Source organism: Pteropus medius, unplaced genomic scaffold (genome assembly GCF_902729225.1).
Source record: "Pteropus medius unplaced genomic scaffold, Ma_sr-lr_union100, whole genome shotgun sequence".
In the NCBI taxonomy this organism is placed as follows: domain Eukaryota; kingdom Metazoa; phylum Chordata; class Mammalia; order Chiroptera; family Pteropodidae; genus Pteropus; species Pteropus medius.
In genome coordinates, this window is record NW_024355205.1 from 34,070,929 (window position 1) to 34,084,911 (window position 13,983).

At 44.4% G+C, this 13,983-nt stretch overlaps 1 protein-coding gene and 1 pseudogene across 10 annotated transcripts in view; both read right to left on the bottom strand.

Moving 5' to 3' along the window:
• Window positions 1–13,983, bottom strand: part of HLCS (holocarboxylase synthetase) — a 179,753-nt gene that overhangs the window by 115,600 nt on the left and 50,170 nt on the right. For all 10 annotated transcript variants that reach the window (XM_039857492.1, XM_039857493.1, XM_039857499.1 and 7 more), the window contains one exon: window positions 9,832–10,103. In XM_039857492.1, the coding sequence (XP_039713426.1) occupies window positions 9,832–10,103 (272 nt within the window). The remainder of the gene's footprint in view (window positions 1–9,831; window positions 10,104–13,983) is intronic.
• Window positions 10,466–10,584, bottom strand: LOC120599091 (uncharacterized; annotated as a pseudogene).

Here is a 13,983-nt window from a genome sequence, read left to right on the forward strand (position 1 = left end):
ATAACTTCACATGCACCGGGAAACCAAAAGATCCGCGACTCTTTATTGCGACATTCGCTTTACTGCGGTGTTCCGGACGCGAACCCGCGTTCTCTCTTAGGTATGCCTGTACGACGCCTTGCAAGTCTGTGCCTTAAACGACGTCTGTTCTATTCCCCTTCCCCCCATCCTCTAGTAATGACCATTTTACTGTTTCCACGGAGTTTTTAGATTCCACATATAAATAATACAGTACTTATCCTTCTCTGTCTGACTTTTTCACTTAGCACAATATCCTCAAGGTCCATTCGTGGTGTCGCGTAACCGAGTGTCAGAAATCCTATTTCCTTATTGTACATTTCTCACCGCGTTAGAATCTTGGAACACATCCTCGAGCTTCATTTTTGTCGTTTCTGCACACGTGGCCATCAGCGGCCTCCACCTGGGGAAAGCACCTGTCTCAGTGGACAGGCAAAGAGGAGATAAAACCAGCATTCACCGACCACCTGCTCCATGTCGGAGACGGCGCCAAGGGCTTTACCGTTCACGATTCCCTGTGACTCCTACGATGAGTGGCATTCCTATGAGTGGGCATCTCTACGGCTTGCCCATCTAAGATGAGAAGTCCTGGAATCTGCCCCAGGCCAGTAGCTAATGACACTCCAAGACCTGCTGTCAGTATATCGCACACTGCCTTGCCCAGTGCAAGCCAAATTTCTAATCGGCTCACTCTGGGTACTCTGAGGTCGTTTAAATGGCCCTGCTGCTAAGAAACGACTCTTTTGAACTCTATAACTAGAGTGAAAATATCCTCAACCATCGGAGGACGCAGCTCGCTCCTAAACTACAGTTGGCACTCTTGGCTTTCTCGCTAAGATAAATCAGAACTGGAGAGAAAGACATTTAGAGAACTCCCTGTCACCATCTTTATTGACTGCCTTCTCTAGTCCTAAACCTTGCTTTATTACCTTTACGTCTCTTTATTACTTGTTTTAATATAACAGAGGCATCTGACAAATTGTATACTAAATATCAGATATAGTACACAATCAAGCAGTTCCAAATATCTGAGATGTTTAAAGAAATTCGAGAAAATAAAGCAAGATCGAACCCATGCATTTTGACTGGCACAAAGATTGAGGGGTCTCTAGGAAGATGTGGACTAATAAACATGTCCAAACAGTGGAAGATCTGGCTCTTTCGAATTGACTTGTCACCTACGAAAATGATAAAGCGTTAAGATTTATAAAGAGGAAGTCTGATAAAAAAAGAGAACTGGATTCACATATTTTAAGGGAAACACAAACATAAACTATGTTTTCTCATCTTCCAAGAAAAGCTGGACTAAAACACCATATTTTTTGGCAAAATGATAGCCAGCGATGAGCCATCATGCTTCTAGTTATAACAAGAAAAAGCTGTCAAAATCTTCAACAAGTCTACCCCAACAAAACACACTGAACAAAGACAATGCTGATTTGCTTCATGGACACTCAGGGGCACTGCCGTTGAAGAATTCACCGTGAAGGTCAAAAAGAAAGAATCACACCCAAAGTTAAAATAATGACGAGAGTCCTATAAATATGAGCGACGTGCTAAAAGCGTTGCAGACATATTTCGATACCTCCTCGCTCTGTCCTGGGGTGGATGCAGGCACCTGGAGGAGAGGTCCCCATCTGCTGTATTCGCCACTGGGTCCCTGAGCCTAGTGCAGAGTCCTGCACGTGGCTGGTGCTGAAGAGACGTCAGCTGATTGAATTTTAAAAGGAAAAAAGGCCAGAGACTCTTAACCAGCTACATCATACAGACAAGGAGATGGAGGTCTGAAAGGTAACCGATTTGCCCCACGCTCATGTACTACAAGGCAGAACTGGCATGCCGAGTAAATACAATCCCGACTAAACATAAAGACGGCAGTGCCCCACCCCACGACCTAACCCCTGGGTCAAACCGAGACATTCGATCCTCGCCGATGTGAAACGAGTGAATATGGGAACCTCGCAGTTTCTGCGAATACTTCCCACGATGGATACCTGACTTGAGTATCTAGTGTTGTTTTCCTTTTTTTTTCTCTAAAAGTCAGGAATACCCTCAAAGATCAAGACCACCACTACTGAGAACACGTAAAAGACCGGGCAGCCGATCTGGAAGAGGGCGCCAGAGGACGTGTGTCCACCGCCTCGAGCACAGCAGAACCGGCCACCGCGGGGCGGCTTCGCCACTCGCCCGGCATGGCCTTGGCGGTTGCATTCACTCTCACGCTTCTGTACGGGAAAACGTGGGACCTTCCAGGTTGACCAAGAGTTGAACATTGTCCGACGTTGACAAAGAGCTGAAAATGCCATCTAAATAGAACACACTGTAACCATCACTAAATGGTTCACCCAACTTCTGAAAACCAGTTACAAAATGGAAAAGTAAACATCCTAGAACACGAAAAATTAATGGGGAGGACCTCTGGAGAACAACAGGCCACTTCATAATTCAATTCCAGGAGGCTGGCGTGGGAACGGTTAACCTAATCAGGTGCCGAACAGAGACCCTAAAAAAAAGCATTTGATGGAGAGCTTGCCAGAATAACCCTGTAGTCATAACCACCAGAGTCAAAGGCTGGAGTTATAGTCTAAACCTTAATTTAGAAGTAAACATTAAAAAGCAGCTTTCTTTAAAATTCTCCAATAATTTTCACTTTAAAAGTACCAAATTGGCCCATAAAAAAGCTCACGTTAATTATTCCAAAGCAATCAACTTCTTTAAAACCCTTTATTCCACAATTACACTAACATCCCATTAATTTGGGACACTTACCCACGTACTTATTCTTTGCTCATTACCTATGAGCACATTACGAGTACACCAATAACACAATACAGGCATTAATATGTAAAACATCAACAAAAGCCATCTGGAAAGCTAATGAATAATCAAGGGATTTCAAATTAAACTACAGAATTTTCCCTTAGAATCTCTAGGACAACACTGTCAAGTTCAATCTATTCACTTCGCCTCCAGAATCAATTTTTCAAACTTTATGACAGGTCTAATCGCTTCCACCTGTGTCTCTAGCTTGACTCTTGACTGGCATGCTACCAGCCAGGGTGGAAATGCAGACAAAGACCCCTATTAGGATCCGGCTGTTTCTCTACTGTGAGGTCACTCAGCCATTAAATTAGTTCCAGCCCAATTTCTGTCCTCTCAGGCCTCTTCTGGGGAGGAGGGTGCCGACTAGGCTGACTTAGGGGAGCAGAATCAGAAGAGAAAAGGGGTAAATTGATGTTTGGAACTGACCAGGTATGCATGCATAGAGGTGAAAAGCTGGGATCGGCTCCAATTCTGAAGCTAAAATACCATCTTTCCTAAATAATGGTGACAATCTTCCTCTATGCAATGTCCCCCAAAATGTTTTTTGAAAACCTGTTTCGTGGGTTTGTTTTTCCCTTTCTTTCCCTTTGCTTGTAGAAAGCCAACTGTCCTCCCCCGACCCCCTATCAACTATCGTGAGGCTAATCACAAAACCATTTCAGCCTTCTAAACGCACTGGAGGTCACTGGGAGACAGAAAGGCTGGCAGCCTGGAAGATGCTGCCTCAGGAAAATCACCCAATCAAAGGTGCCTGGGGAGCACCCACCGCCCCAGGTCTCACAGCTGAGGAACGCAAAACCCAGGGTGTCACACTGCCCACGTTACAGGGCGAGTTGGTGCTAACGTCCTCACTTCCGTTATTTTCCCTACCAGACCGAGCTCTACGGCATCAGGAGCACGGCTGACACATAGTAACTGCTCCAAAAACATTCACTGACCAGCCTACTTCTCTCTATGCATCATGTTATCTACTGAACCCGCCTCTCTCTGCCTGAACTCCCAGCGCTCAGACCAGAAGGGTGCAGAGAACTGCAGGAATGAAATGTGCACTGGGACCCAACTCCCCCAGTGCGCTGTGAGCAAGGCCAGCACCCTCTTATCATCCTCCCTCTGGGGCCTAGCGCAGTGCCGGGCACACGAGACACTCTGTCAGTGCTTCTTCCGTGAAGGACGAAGGCGAACCTAAGCCTGAAAAATCAAGGGACTTAAACAATGTTAGGGAAATAAACTTACTAAATAGTATAAATTATTCTTTGCGAATAAAAAAAAACCAGCACTCTCTTGGCCAGTTTTTTCCGGATGTCCAAGCATGCAAAGGAAATCAACATAAACGAGCTTTACACATAAGTCATTTCAATATCTGACAGAGATTTGGTATAAGTCATCAAAAAAGATAAAGTCAAATAAAAGACGACTCCACAGTCAGCACACTCAGACACCCCAAGCTGCTGTGCTCTGGGGTCTCGCCTAACGCCTTCCCCACAGCAGAGGGTCCGTCATCGCCGATCAGGAGGTTACCCAGGAAGCACCACGACCACGCCAGGGCAGGGCGAGCCTCTGACGTGCTCCTCCAGCAGTGACGACAGATCGGCAGAGGCCCACCCACACCCCTCGCCGGAGCCCGCCGCCGCCGACAGCTCACACGTGCAGGGAGCTCCTGGGTCTGCAGCTGGAGGACGTGACCATGGAACACCGTGAAGTTCACTGGTCCAGACACAGTACTGAACCCATGCCCTTGGGACTTCATCCAACCAGCTGAGCTAACAGGTCACAGGGACACCTACCAGGAAATAGCACAGAAAGAAAAAGTCTAAAGTCTATCAAAATCAGCATTGCATCCAAACAGTGTTACCCTGACAACACAGTACAGAATGCATTGCACGGTCAGAAACACATGTCAGGGGTTACGGGATGAAATCACTTCTCTTAACCAGATTGGGTGGGGGTGGCACGGCCGAGTCAGACCACTGGGGGCGTATCGTCCACTTCCGTGGTTTCCAGTTGTTATTTTTGGAGGTGGGGACCCACGGGCCCTTCGATTCCCATGACTTGGTTATCAGCAAGCGACGCCCATATTTCCCTCTACTGCTCGCTCTCCCCAGAGCCCTCCGCTCTCTACGGAAGCACTAACACAGCTTTCGCATTCACAGGGCGGGGGCAGGAGGTGACGGTGGTGCCAGTTCATGGCTTCACAACCAGCCCGCTCTCATCCCCAGCGATCGAACGTCCACCTCGGCGTCACAGCAGCTCAGCTGCGTTTGCGGTCACAGAAGAAAATATGATGTCCTCCGAAATATTTGTCGGAAGAGAAATTTCCAAACCTCCCAGATTTACAGTAACGTAAGAAAAACAGGTCTGATGGCATTGGGTAAACAGTAAAAGAAAACTAGTGTTAACAGTCGAATAATTATTTCCACCCAGGATTTTAAATCCTGTAGGCACTGGGGCTAGCATAATGTGTATACTACGTGAGGGCAGTCTGACAAATAGAAAGTACACATCTGTGATGAAGACTTCTAATTGTCCTCCAACATCTACCTTCCTCTCCTTAGGTTCAGCTGGATTCACGGATGCTAAATCTAAAGACCACATTTATTTCCTAGCCTTTTTTGTTGGTAGATAAGGTCATGTGACTAGGTCCCAGCCCTGAGATACAAACAAAAATGTCATGAGCCACTTCTGGAAAACTCTGTCCAAACGAGCTCCTTCATAATTACTCACATGGAACTATTAGAAAGAGTGCATGAGGAATGGAGGCAAGTTCTTCTTTATCCCCTTCACCTGCTCACTGGCTAAAATGAGAACAGAAAGGCTTACGTCACCTCCTGGACTACCTGCTGATGGTGGCAGAGCAACTCACCTGGGTCCTTGACACTGTGGGACACACACTGGCCCTAGACCACCCATCTCGGTCCATCTCATTTACAAGAGAGAAATAAACTTTAAACCTGTTTAAGCCACTTTAATTTTGGACTGCATTCTCACACAGCTGCATCGAATCCGAACTGACCTAGAAACTGGTACCTACGCGGGGTATGCTAGGGTGTACTTAGATCTTGTGCACAAGAATCTTTAGGCCACAAGAAACAAGGGCTAAAATGCAGCCTCGTATGGAGGACCTGGAGGGCAGGAGTCGTTGAAGACAAGGGTCTCACGGGTTCACCATTCACAAAACCGCTGTCGTGCAGCCTGGCCGTCTATATCTTGGGAGGCAGACCAGGTATCTGACAAAAACTATGTCATCATAGGAAATAGCTCTGAAAATTCAAAATGTCAGTGTTTGTCAATCCTCTTGACACTCTAAGCAAAGTTCAGTGAACGAGAACCCACCTCCACTAGAGGTAACCAGTCTTAAGAAGGTGGAAAAGAACACAGATTTGATGAGAGGGGCTCTCTGTCAGCAACGGCATCTATGTTGGAGCTTATGGGGCTGTTCCTGCATCCTCAACAAGCAATAAGACAGCTGCTTCACCATATACAGCCCAGGAGCCTTGTGCCAAAGATATGATCAGGGCCTGGCCTTTCACCCAAGCCCACTGTTTCATTTGGCCCAAGGGAGCCACAATCAAATTTGGAGAAAAGGGGATGGCGAGGCATCGCAGTCTTTAAAAGACCAGACTTTAGGCTGGTCCAGACAAGATCTTTGCGGGTAATTCACGTGGGACCATCAGAGCAAACAGGCTAGAGGCCTCCTAAGGGTTTGAGAGACTTCTACCTCTGCAGAAGCCATGAGGCTGACCAATAAAAAGCCATGATTGTTCATCCTCAAAACAATACCCAGACCACAAACCCTCACCAGGAGTGGACATCTAAAGCCCATCCTCTCCAATGCCCACCTCAGATGTGGTGTGGTTAAGAAACCACCACCCCTCCCCCCAAAAAAGGCAAAGCCAGGACCCCAAAGGACAAGAGACCACAGGGAGCAGAAAGACTTCTCTCAGGAGTATTTGAGGGTCCCCATCGTAACTACAACAGTGTGGTACGCAGGGGTCCTGGGAGCAGACAGCATGTCTGTTTTAACTAACAGATTGCCAGACCCCATTTAGCCTTGTCTAACCCTGAGACAGAAGATTGTACAACCCCAGAGGATCTGAATCTGACTGACCAGAAGTTAATGAATAGGACGTTAGGGCTCTCACCCTGGAGGAGGGGGTGAGCATTTTGGATGGAGGGGAAAAAAGATCCAACATCTGGGACTGTGGCAGAAATTGCTGATTGCTCCCCAGCATGTACTTTCGAGAGCAAAGATCTGTCACTGGAGATGAAGGCTAAGATCAACCACACCCTCGCAGTCGCGGATCCTGACAGTGCAGAAGGCTGATGAGGGAAAACGGATGATGGTGTTGGAGGAGGGCCCCACCACCGGCAAGGCGAACAAATGGTCCCAGAGCAAATGAAGCCTGAAACATCGCTGGAGGCAAAAATGACAAGACTGAAGGTGTCCTACCTCGGGCATACCATGAGAAGGCAGGGCTCTTTGAGAAAAACACAACAATGCTGAGAAAAACAGAAGGCAGCAGGAAAAGAGGAAGACCAGGTATGAGATGGAGTGACTCCATAAAGGCGACATTAGCATGAGTGTACCAGAGCCGAGCAGGGCTGCTGGGGACGAGGCGGTGGGGACATCCCTCACTCAGAGTCGCCAGGAGTCGGATGTGACAGACCTTATAATTATTATAAACAGAAACAGGAACAATTCCACACACTAGTGTGATAACAGAGCTTGAGTCTGTTCCAGTGATCACCTAGGCACTGAAAGATGATGTCTGAAATTAGTCGATACATGTAGAGTACATAGAAGCAACATCTGGAAGACAAAAGCTTTCCGTACAAGTTAGCTATTATTATTATTATTATTATTGTCACAATACACTGTCTCCTTTAGGACAGCTTACGCAGGATCAAACAGAATATTAGCTGTAGAAATGTTTTTGGTCTTACTCTTAGAAAGTAATAAGTCCTATGTTTCATTTATCTCATGATTCCTTTTTGGACAATTTTGGGTTATTTTGGCACCTGGGTGACCTCTTCAAGTTTCTTCTCTTAAAAAAGGCTACAGCCCCGCGGGAACGTCTCACCAGGCTCGCTGACTCACTGGGCTGCAGTGAGTGGCTTCACCTCTCAGCGTGAGGAAGGAACCCACATGCCCAGGGCACCAGGACACCAAGGAGAAGCTGCGTGGAGCAGCGACTGTTCATTCAGCACCTGCGCTGTGTCACGCAGAGGGATTAGTCATTAACCACCGAAGCCATTTCGCCCTCTGCACTCGGCAGACGCCAGACGAGAGAAACAAACACGATTCCCAGATGCCCTCGGCAAAGCGGAAATATTTTTCTTTTTTTGAAAAAAGAGAAACTCCTAATCCTGCAGAAGGTTCTGACTCCGTTATTATCAAGCTCAGTTGTATGTTTTTACCCAGCTGAGCTGCTTAAGACAGAATTTTATTTAAAAAAAAAAGTTCAGTATCAAAAAGGAACTGACCGATATCCAAGGGAACTCAAGCAATGTTCCGCCCACTCTGACAGGCCTCGTGGTGACACACCGCCCGCCACACCAGCTCAGAGACCATATTGCAATGGTTCAAGATCGTCCAACACAAAAGAGTCCTCGCTTCTGTCCATGGAAATAGCGAAAACCGTCTGGAAGCGCCAATGTTTTTCTATCTGAATTTCACTTCCCCAAATTTTGTGTTAAAATGTCATGTCTTGATTTATTTAGAAAATGTCGTTATAATGCGGTCACCCTCTTGATATAATATAGTGTTCACCTGAGTAACAAACGATTATCACAGGGTTTGTACCAACAAGTAACGACGGTTCTATCTGCAAGAAGAGGCTTTTTCCTTGTCCACTGGGGAGCAGGCGATTGGTGCGGAGGGGAGCGCGGCCAGGAGAGGTGGGGAACACTGGTGAGAAAAAAGTACCCGTAGCAACGCAAAACCGCTCAGTAAACAGGAATGCTTCGTTCCCATGGCTCCAATTCCCCGTCCTACTCCAGCCCCTGGCCCTGCTGATTCCCCCACAAAAACCCTTTCTCTGCATCCTACACGTGTGCCAAAACTGCCATGTCCATCGCTGTGAGTATGAGAGTCGAGAAAGTTACCTAAAGTTATCTCACCATGTTCTATCAACATGCTATCAAATTCTAGAAGTTATTGAGAAGACAGGTCAAAATATTTCCGTATGTTGAGTTATGCATCTAATCGTGCAGTCCCGTTCCACAGGCGAAAGTCTCTAGGAGGTGTGAAGCCAGGTTTTGGGTGGAATCTTACATTTTCCCTACATTTTACTCTCGCGTTGAGGGAAGACGCTTTTCACATTCACTCCCTCAATAATCCTACTTTTTAAACTAGCTCAACATAAGAGTATTAATTAATACTGACTAATTTGGGAGTTAAAAGGTTCCTCTCATCTGTTTCCCATTTTTTAACCTTTAATCAAAGTCCAAGAAATAAAGGAATAAAAAGGAAAATTTGCGAGAGAAGGGTAAATTTCGAACATCCAAATGGGATGACGGAGTGCTCAAAAAATGTACTGGACAGGAACATACCAAAATAGGTTCTCAACGTACAAAGCTCCGATTTATTTCAATTTAACACAGTTCGCATGTTGTTCAAATTTGCTCTCCTCATGTCCCTACAAAATATCTTAAACTAAAGGTTTAACACTAGTTCTAACAACACAAAAGTAAGATGATAACTTGAACAATAACGCCACCTGTTAAATGTGTTTCTTCATGTTCTTTTTCCCAAGGGCATTCTAAAAGGCCTGATGGAAAAAAGAATCGCAAGCATAAGAACTACCCATTCTTTAAAACACACACTTTTTTGCTCAAAGAACTTCATCTAACGCCACTTCTTTCATTTTACCTGCCCTAGGACAGGGGTACCCCTACCTTGCTAATGGGTTTAGTAATACGTCTTGTTCTATACGTCTATCCCTTCTCCCTGGCACTGGTTAGAGAGAACCTCTGAGCGGGTCCAGAACTTACCCCTCCAGAAGACTCATGGTGGTAGATGTCACTTCAGCAAACAGAATTGTTTTTCCAAGTTGCTCTGTCCGCAAGTTTTGTCGGTAGATCTCTAAGTTAAAATTTTCTGAGGAGAAGGCCTCCGTGTCGGTCACCACAGGTATTGCAGTTGGGGTGACTTCTATTTCAGACGTGTAAGAGGGAACGAACCTCAGGGAGAGCTTGCTGGATTTTATTACTCCTTCGAGATCCACATGTTTCCCCAGCCACTGCATAAGAGGATCCCGGATTTCCTGTGTCATAAAGAGAAATGGAAAGGTCGTAACTTGGCATTACATTAGATGATGGTAGCTTTTCCTTAAAATGCCATTTTGGTAACATAAGTACTTCCTAGTTTACGACCAGTAAAAACTAGATTAACGTATTCTGAACATTTAAACTACTATATAATAGACAATAAGTATGCCAAGCACGCTTCTACTATAAAAAGAAATTGTTCAGAAACCAGGATCCAAGAAAATAAGCAGAGCTCATTATTTTCTATCCTACATTACATCCTAAATTCTTGAAAGTCCCCTGACTCTAGAGTTCGCTAGTAATTCTCCTGTCCTCTGTGCATTTTTTTAATTCATTCATTCATTCATTCATTCATTTACACCTACAGCACCTGGTCTTCCTAGGTGGTCTCCCATCCAAGTACTAACCAGGCCCGACCCTGCTGAGCTTCTGAGATCAGACGGGACCGGGCTTGTTCAGGTTGGCGTGGCCGAAGCTCTGCGCATTTTAAAGAAAACTTGTATCTTTATACTTTTGCCCCACAAAGAAATTTATCCTATCTGGGGGGGAAAAAATGGGAAAACCAGGTGAAAGAATTCAGAGACGACAAAGCACTAATAGAGCATTTGACCTTAGCCTCTGGAGAACTGCCACCTCCTTCATCAAGACAAGCTGATCACAAGCCACACTGACTGGTCACCAATAAGGGAGAAACACGTTTTCATGGACGAAAAATAATGGGGTGGCCAAAAGCTGCGTTGTCTTTGCCCCACATGAGGGTCCGGGGTGGGGAGGCTGAACCTACGTAGCACCCAGAACTGAGCTGCTATCCTACCCCTGAAACCACGAGGGGTCTTGGAGCCTCCCAGGAGGCAGCGACTTCCTCTCAGACTCCAGAGGGCTCGGAGGCCTCCCACCAGGGTGGGACATCAGGGGATTGCGGGGTTGGGGGAGTCACCATCCCAAGAGGCCTGCACAATCTGCACTAAAACCTGTAAGTCAAGGTAAATGCAGGTCCAGACACTTAGAAATCATCTTCATGCAAATGGCAGGACTTTCAAAGAGAAAAAGGGTCCCTCTGTTAAGTTCAGGGGTGTGACCCAGAGCTCCAGAAGGCCACAGAGAAGCAGCTTCAAAGATAAAATTTCATTCAACTAAAATCAACGAAGAATGAAACTTTAAACCTCGCTTCGATTTTGCAGAAAATAAAGAAGACAGAGCAACAAGTTAAATGACTTCAGAAGGAAGTAATTAGAAGAAATCCATAAGGTGACACATGCCACAGAACAGGAATCTTCAACAAACCAATGTCATTGGCAGAGGCAGGCTGGGGACCCGATCTAAATGAGAAGGGACCTTCAAAGATATAATCAAATACAATGGGTGGTCCTTTATTGGATCTCGATTTGAACAAACTAGCTGGAAAAGACATTTTGAGACAACTAGGAAATGTGAATATGGATAGTATGTGTGAGATAACAAACAAGAATTACTGTCAGTTTTAGTAGGTATGATAATGGTATTGTGGTGACATAGGAAAACGTTCTACATGTTAGAAATGTATGTATGCCATGATATCTGTCATTTACACCCATGTCAGATGAAGCAAACAAGTCAAAATGCTAATAATCATTAAATTTACACGATGGGTATTTGGATATTTATCATACTACTCTCTCTAGTCTTCATATTTAGAAACTGTCAATTAAAAATGAAAAGAAACAATAAAATAAACATTAGCTATTAGAAAAATAACAGATTCAACTAAAATATGTTGGCGATCTATTCATTCAACAAACATTACAGGATGCCTACCATATGGCAGGTATTCCTGAAGGTTCTGAGGATTCAGCAGTGGACAAAGGGGCTGAAGTCCCTGTCCTCAAAGGGTTTATGATATGGTGTGGGGGTCAGATAATAAAAACATTCATAAGCACGAGATATAGAATGTTAGACAGTCGTTAAGTGCCAAGGAGAAAACAATTAAGCAGAGAAGGGAGGTAAGAAGCGTTGGAGGCAAGTCTTTCTAGGTAGGGTGGGCGGAAGGTGACGATTAAGGAAAGACCTGGAGGGAGGAAGAGGAGGTGCTAAAATATAATTTGATAACCATATCATTTATATTTATCTCTATAGAGGGATTTACATATTTACATGTTATTTCCATAGAGCCAGGAATACAGGGCAAGCCAGGGATGGACGAGCAGTGACTCAGGTTATTCAGCAGGTGTAGGCGATGTAAATCAATCCCCACTCAACATCACTGAAAACCAGGATGAAACCAAAAAGAAACAGCTAGCACTGGCGGAACTTCCAGATGGGAATAAAGCAGGGAGTCTTCTCTGGAGTGAATTATCCAACTGGCCATTCAGACGTCCTTCAGCTAAGACATAGGCCTGGAGCACTTCCTGAGTCTCAAAAATAGTAGCACGGTGGAAAGAGAGGAAAGACCAATATGTACACACCCAACGACAAGAGTGTGACAAGTGCTAGGAAAATTCACTCGAGCAATTCAGATATACACTTCCCTTTGGCAAAGTGGGTCAACCTGACTTGCCAAATTTAACTACCTATTCTTATTGGTATACACAGTGCTGAAACAACTGTATATCCATATGCCAAAAAACAAAAACAAAAACCTCCAACCTTCACCTTGCATGTATACAAAAAATTAACTTGAAATGAATCCTAGATCTAAATGTAAAACTATGGAACTTCTAAAATAAAATAGAGGGGAAAAATTTTCTGACCTTGGGATAGGGAAAGCTTTTCTCAGATGGAATAAAAGAAGCATGAACCAGAAGAAAAAAAAGAAACGATAAACTGAAATACAAAAAAAAAATTAAGAAATGCTCTTCAAACGATAATGTTAAGAAAAATGAAAAGACAAACAACAGAGTAAGAGAAACTACTCTCAATACATATATCAATACGAAAGACTTGTATCCAGAATAGAAAAAGAACTCTTAAAACAGAATCATAAGAAAACAAAACAATTCAACTTAGAATGTCAGCAAAAAGGTGTGAACTGCCACTACCCAAAAGAAAACATCGGATGGTAAATGACTACATGAAAAAGTGCTTACTCAGCATCATCCGTCACTAGGGAAATACAAATTAAAAACACAATGACATATCACTACACACCCACCGGAATGGTTAAAAAGTTGAATTCTGACAAAGTGTTGGCAAAGATGTGAAGTAACTGGAACTCTTGGCAGAAATATAAAATGGTACCATAATTCTGGGAAACGGTCTGGCAGTTTCTTATCAAGTTAAACACATACTTGCCATATGACCCAAAAATCCTATTCCTAGGTATATACCCAAGAAAAATGAAAACACATGTCCTCACAAAGACTTGGACATGATTGATCATTGCAACTTTACTCATAATAGCCAAAAAATGCAAACAGCCCAAATGTCCACCAATAGCTGACTAGACAAATAAGTTATGGCACATCCATACAATGGCACACGACGCAGGAATTAAAAGGAATAATCTACTCACATATTCAACAACATGGGTGAATCTCAAAAACATAACGCTGATTAAAATTTAAAAAAAAAAGAAAAAAGACACAGAAGAGAATACTGTATGATTCAATTTAGATGAAATTCCATAAAAGACCAATCTCGTCCAAAATGAGACACGCACAGCAGATCAGTGACTGCTCGAGGCTGGGCATGGGCTGGGAGACTGGGTGAGGACCGAGAAAGAGAATGAGGGAAACTTGGAACATGCTGGAAACGTTCTACATCTTGATTTTAACGGTGGTTACACGGGGGTGTATACCTTTATCGAACTACAGTGAAATGGGTGCATTTTCTTGAATATAAATCACACCGAGAGTTGATTTTTTAGGTGCAAATAGCAACGAGCTCATGCCAACACCGCAC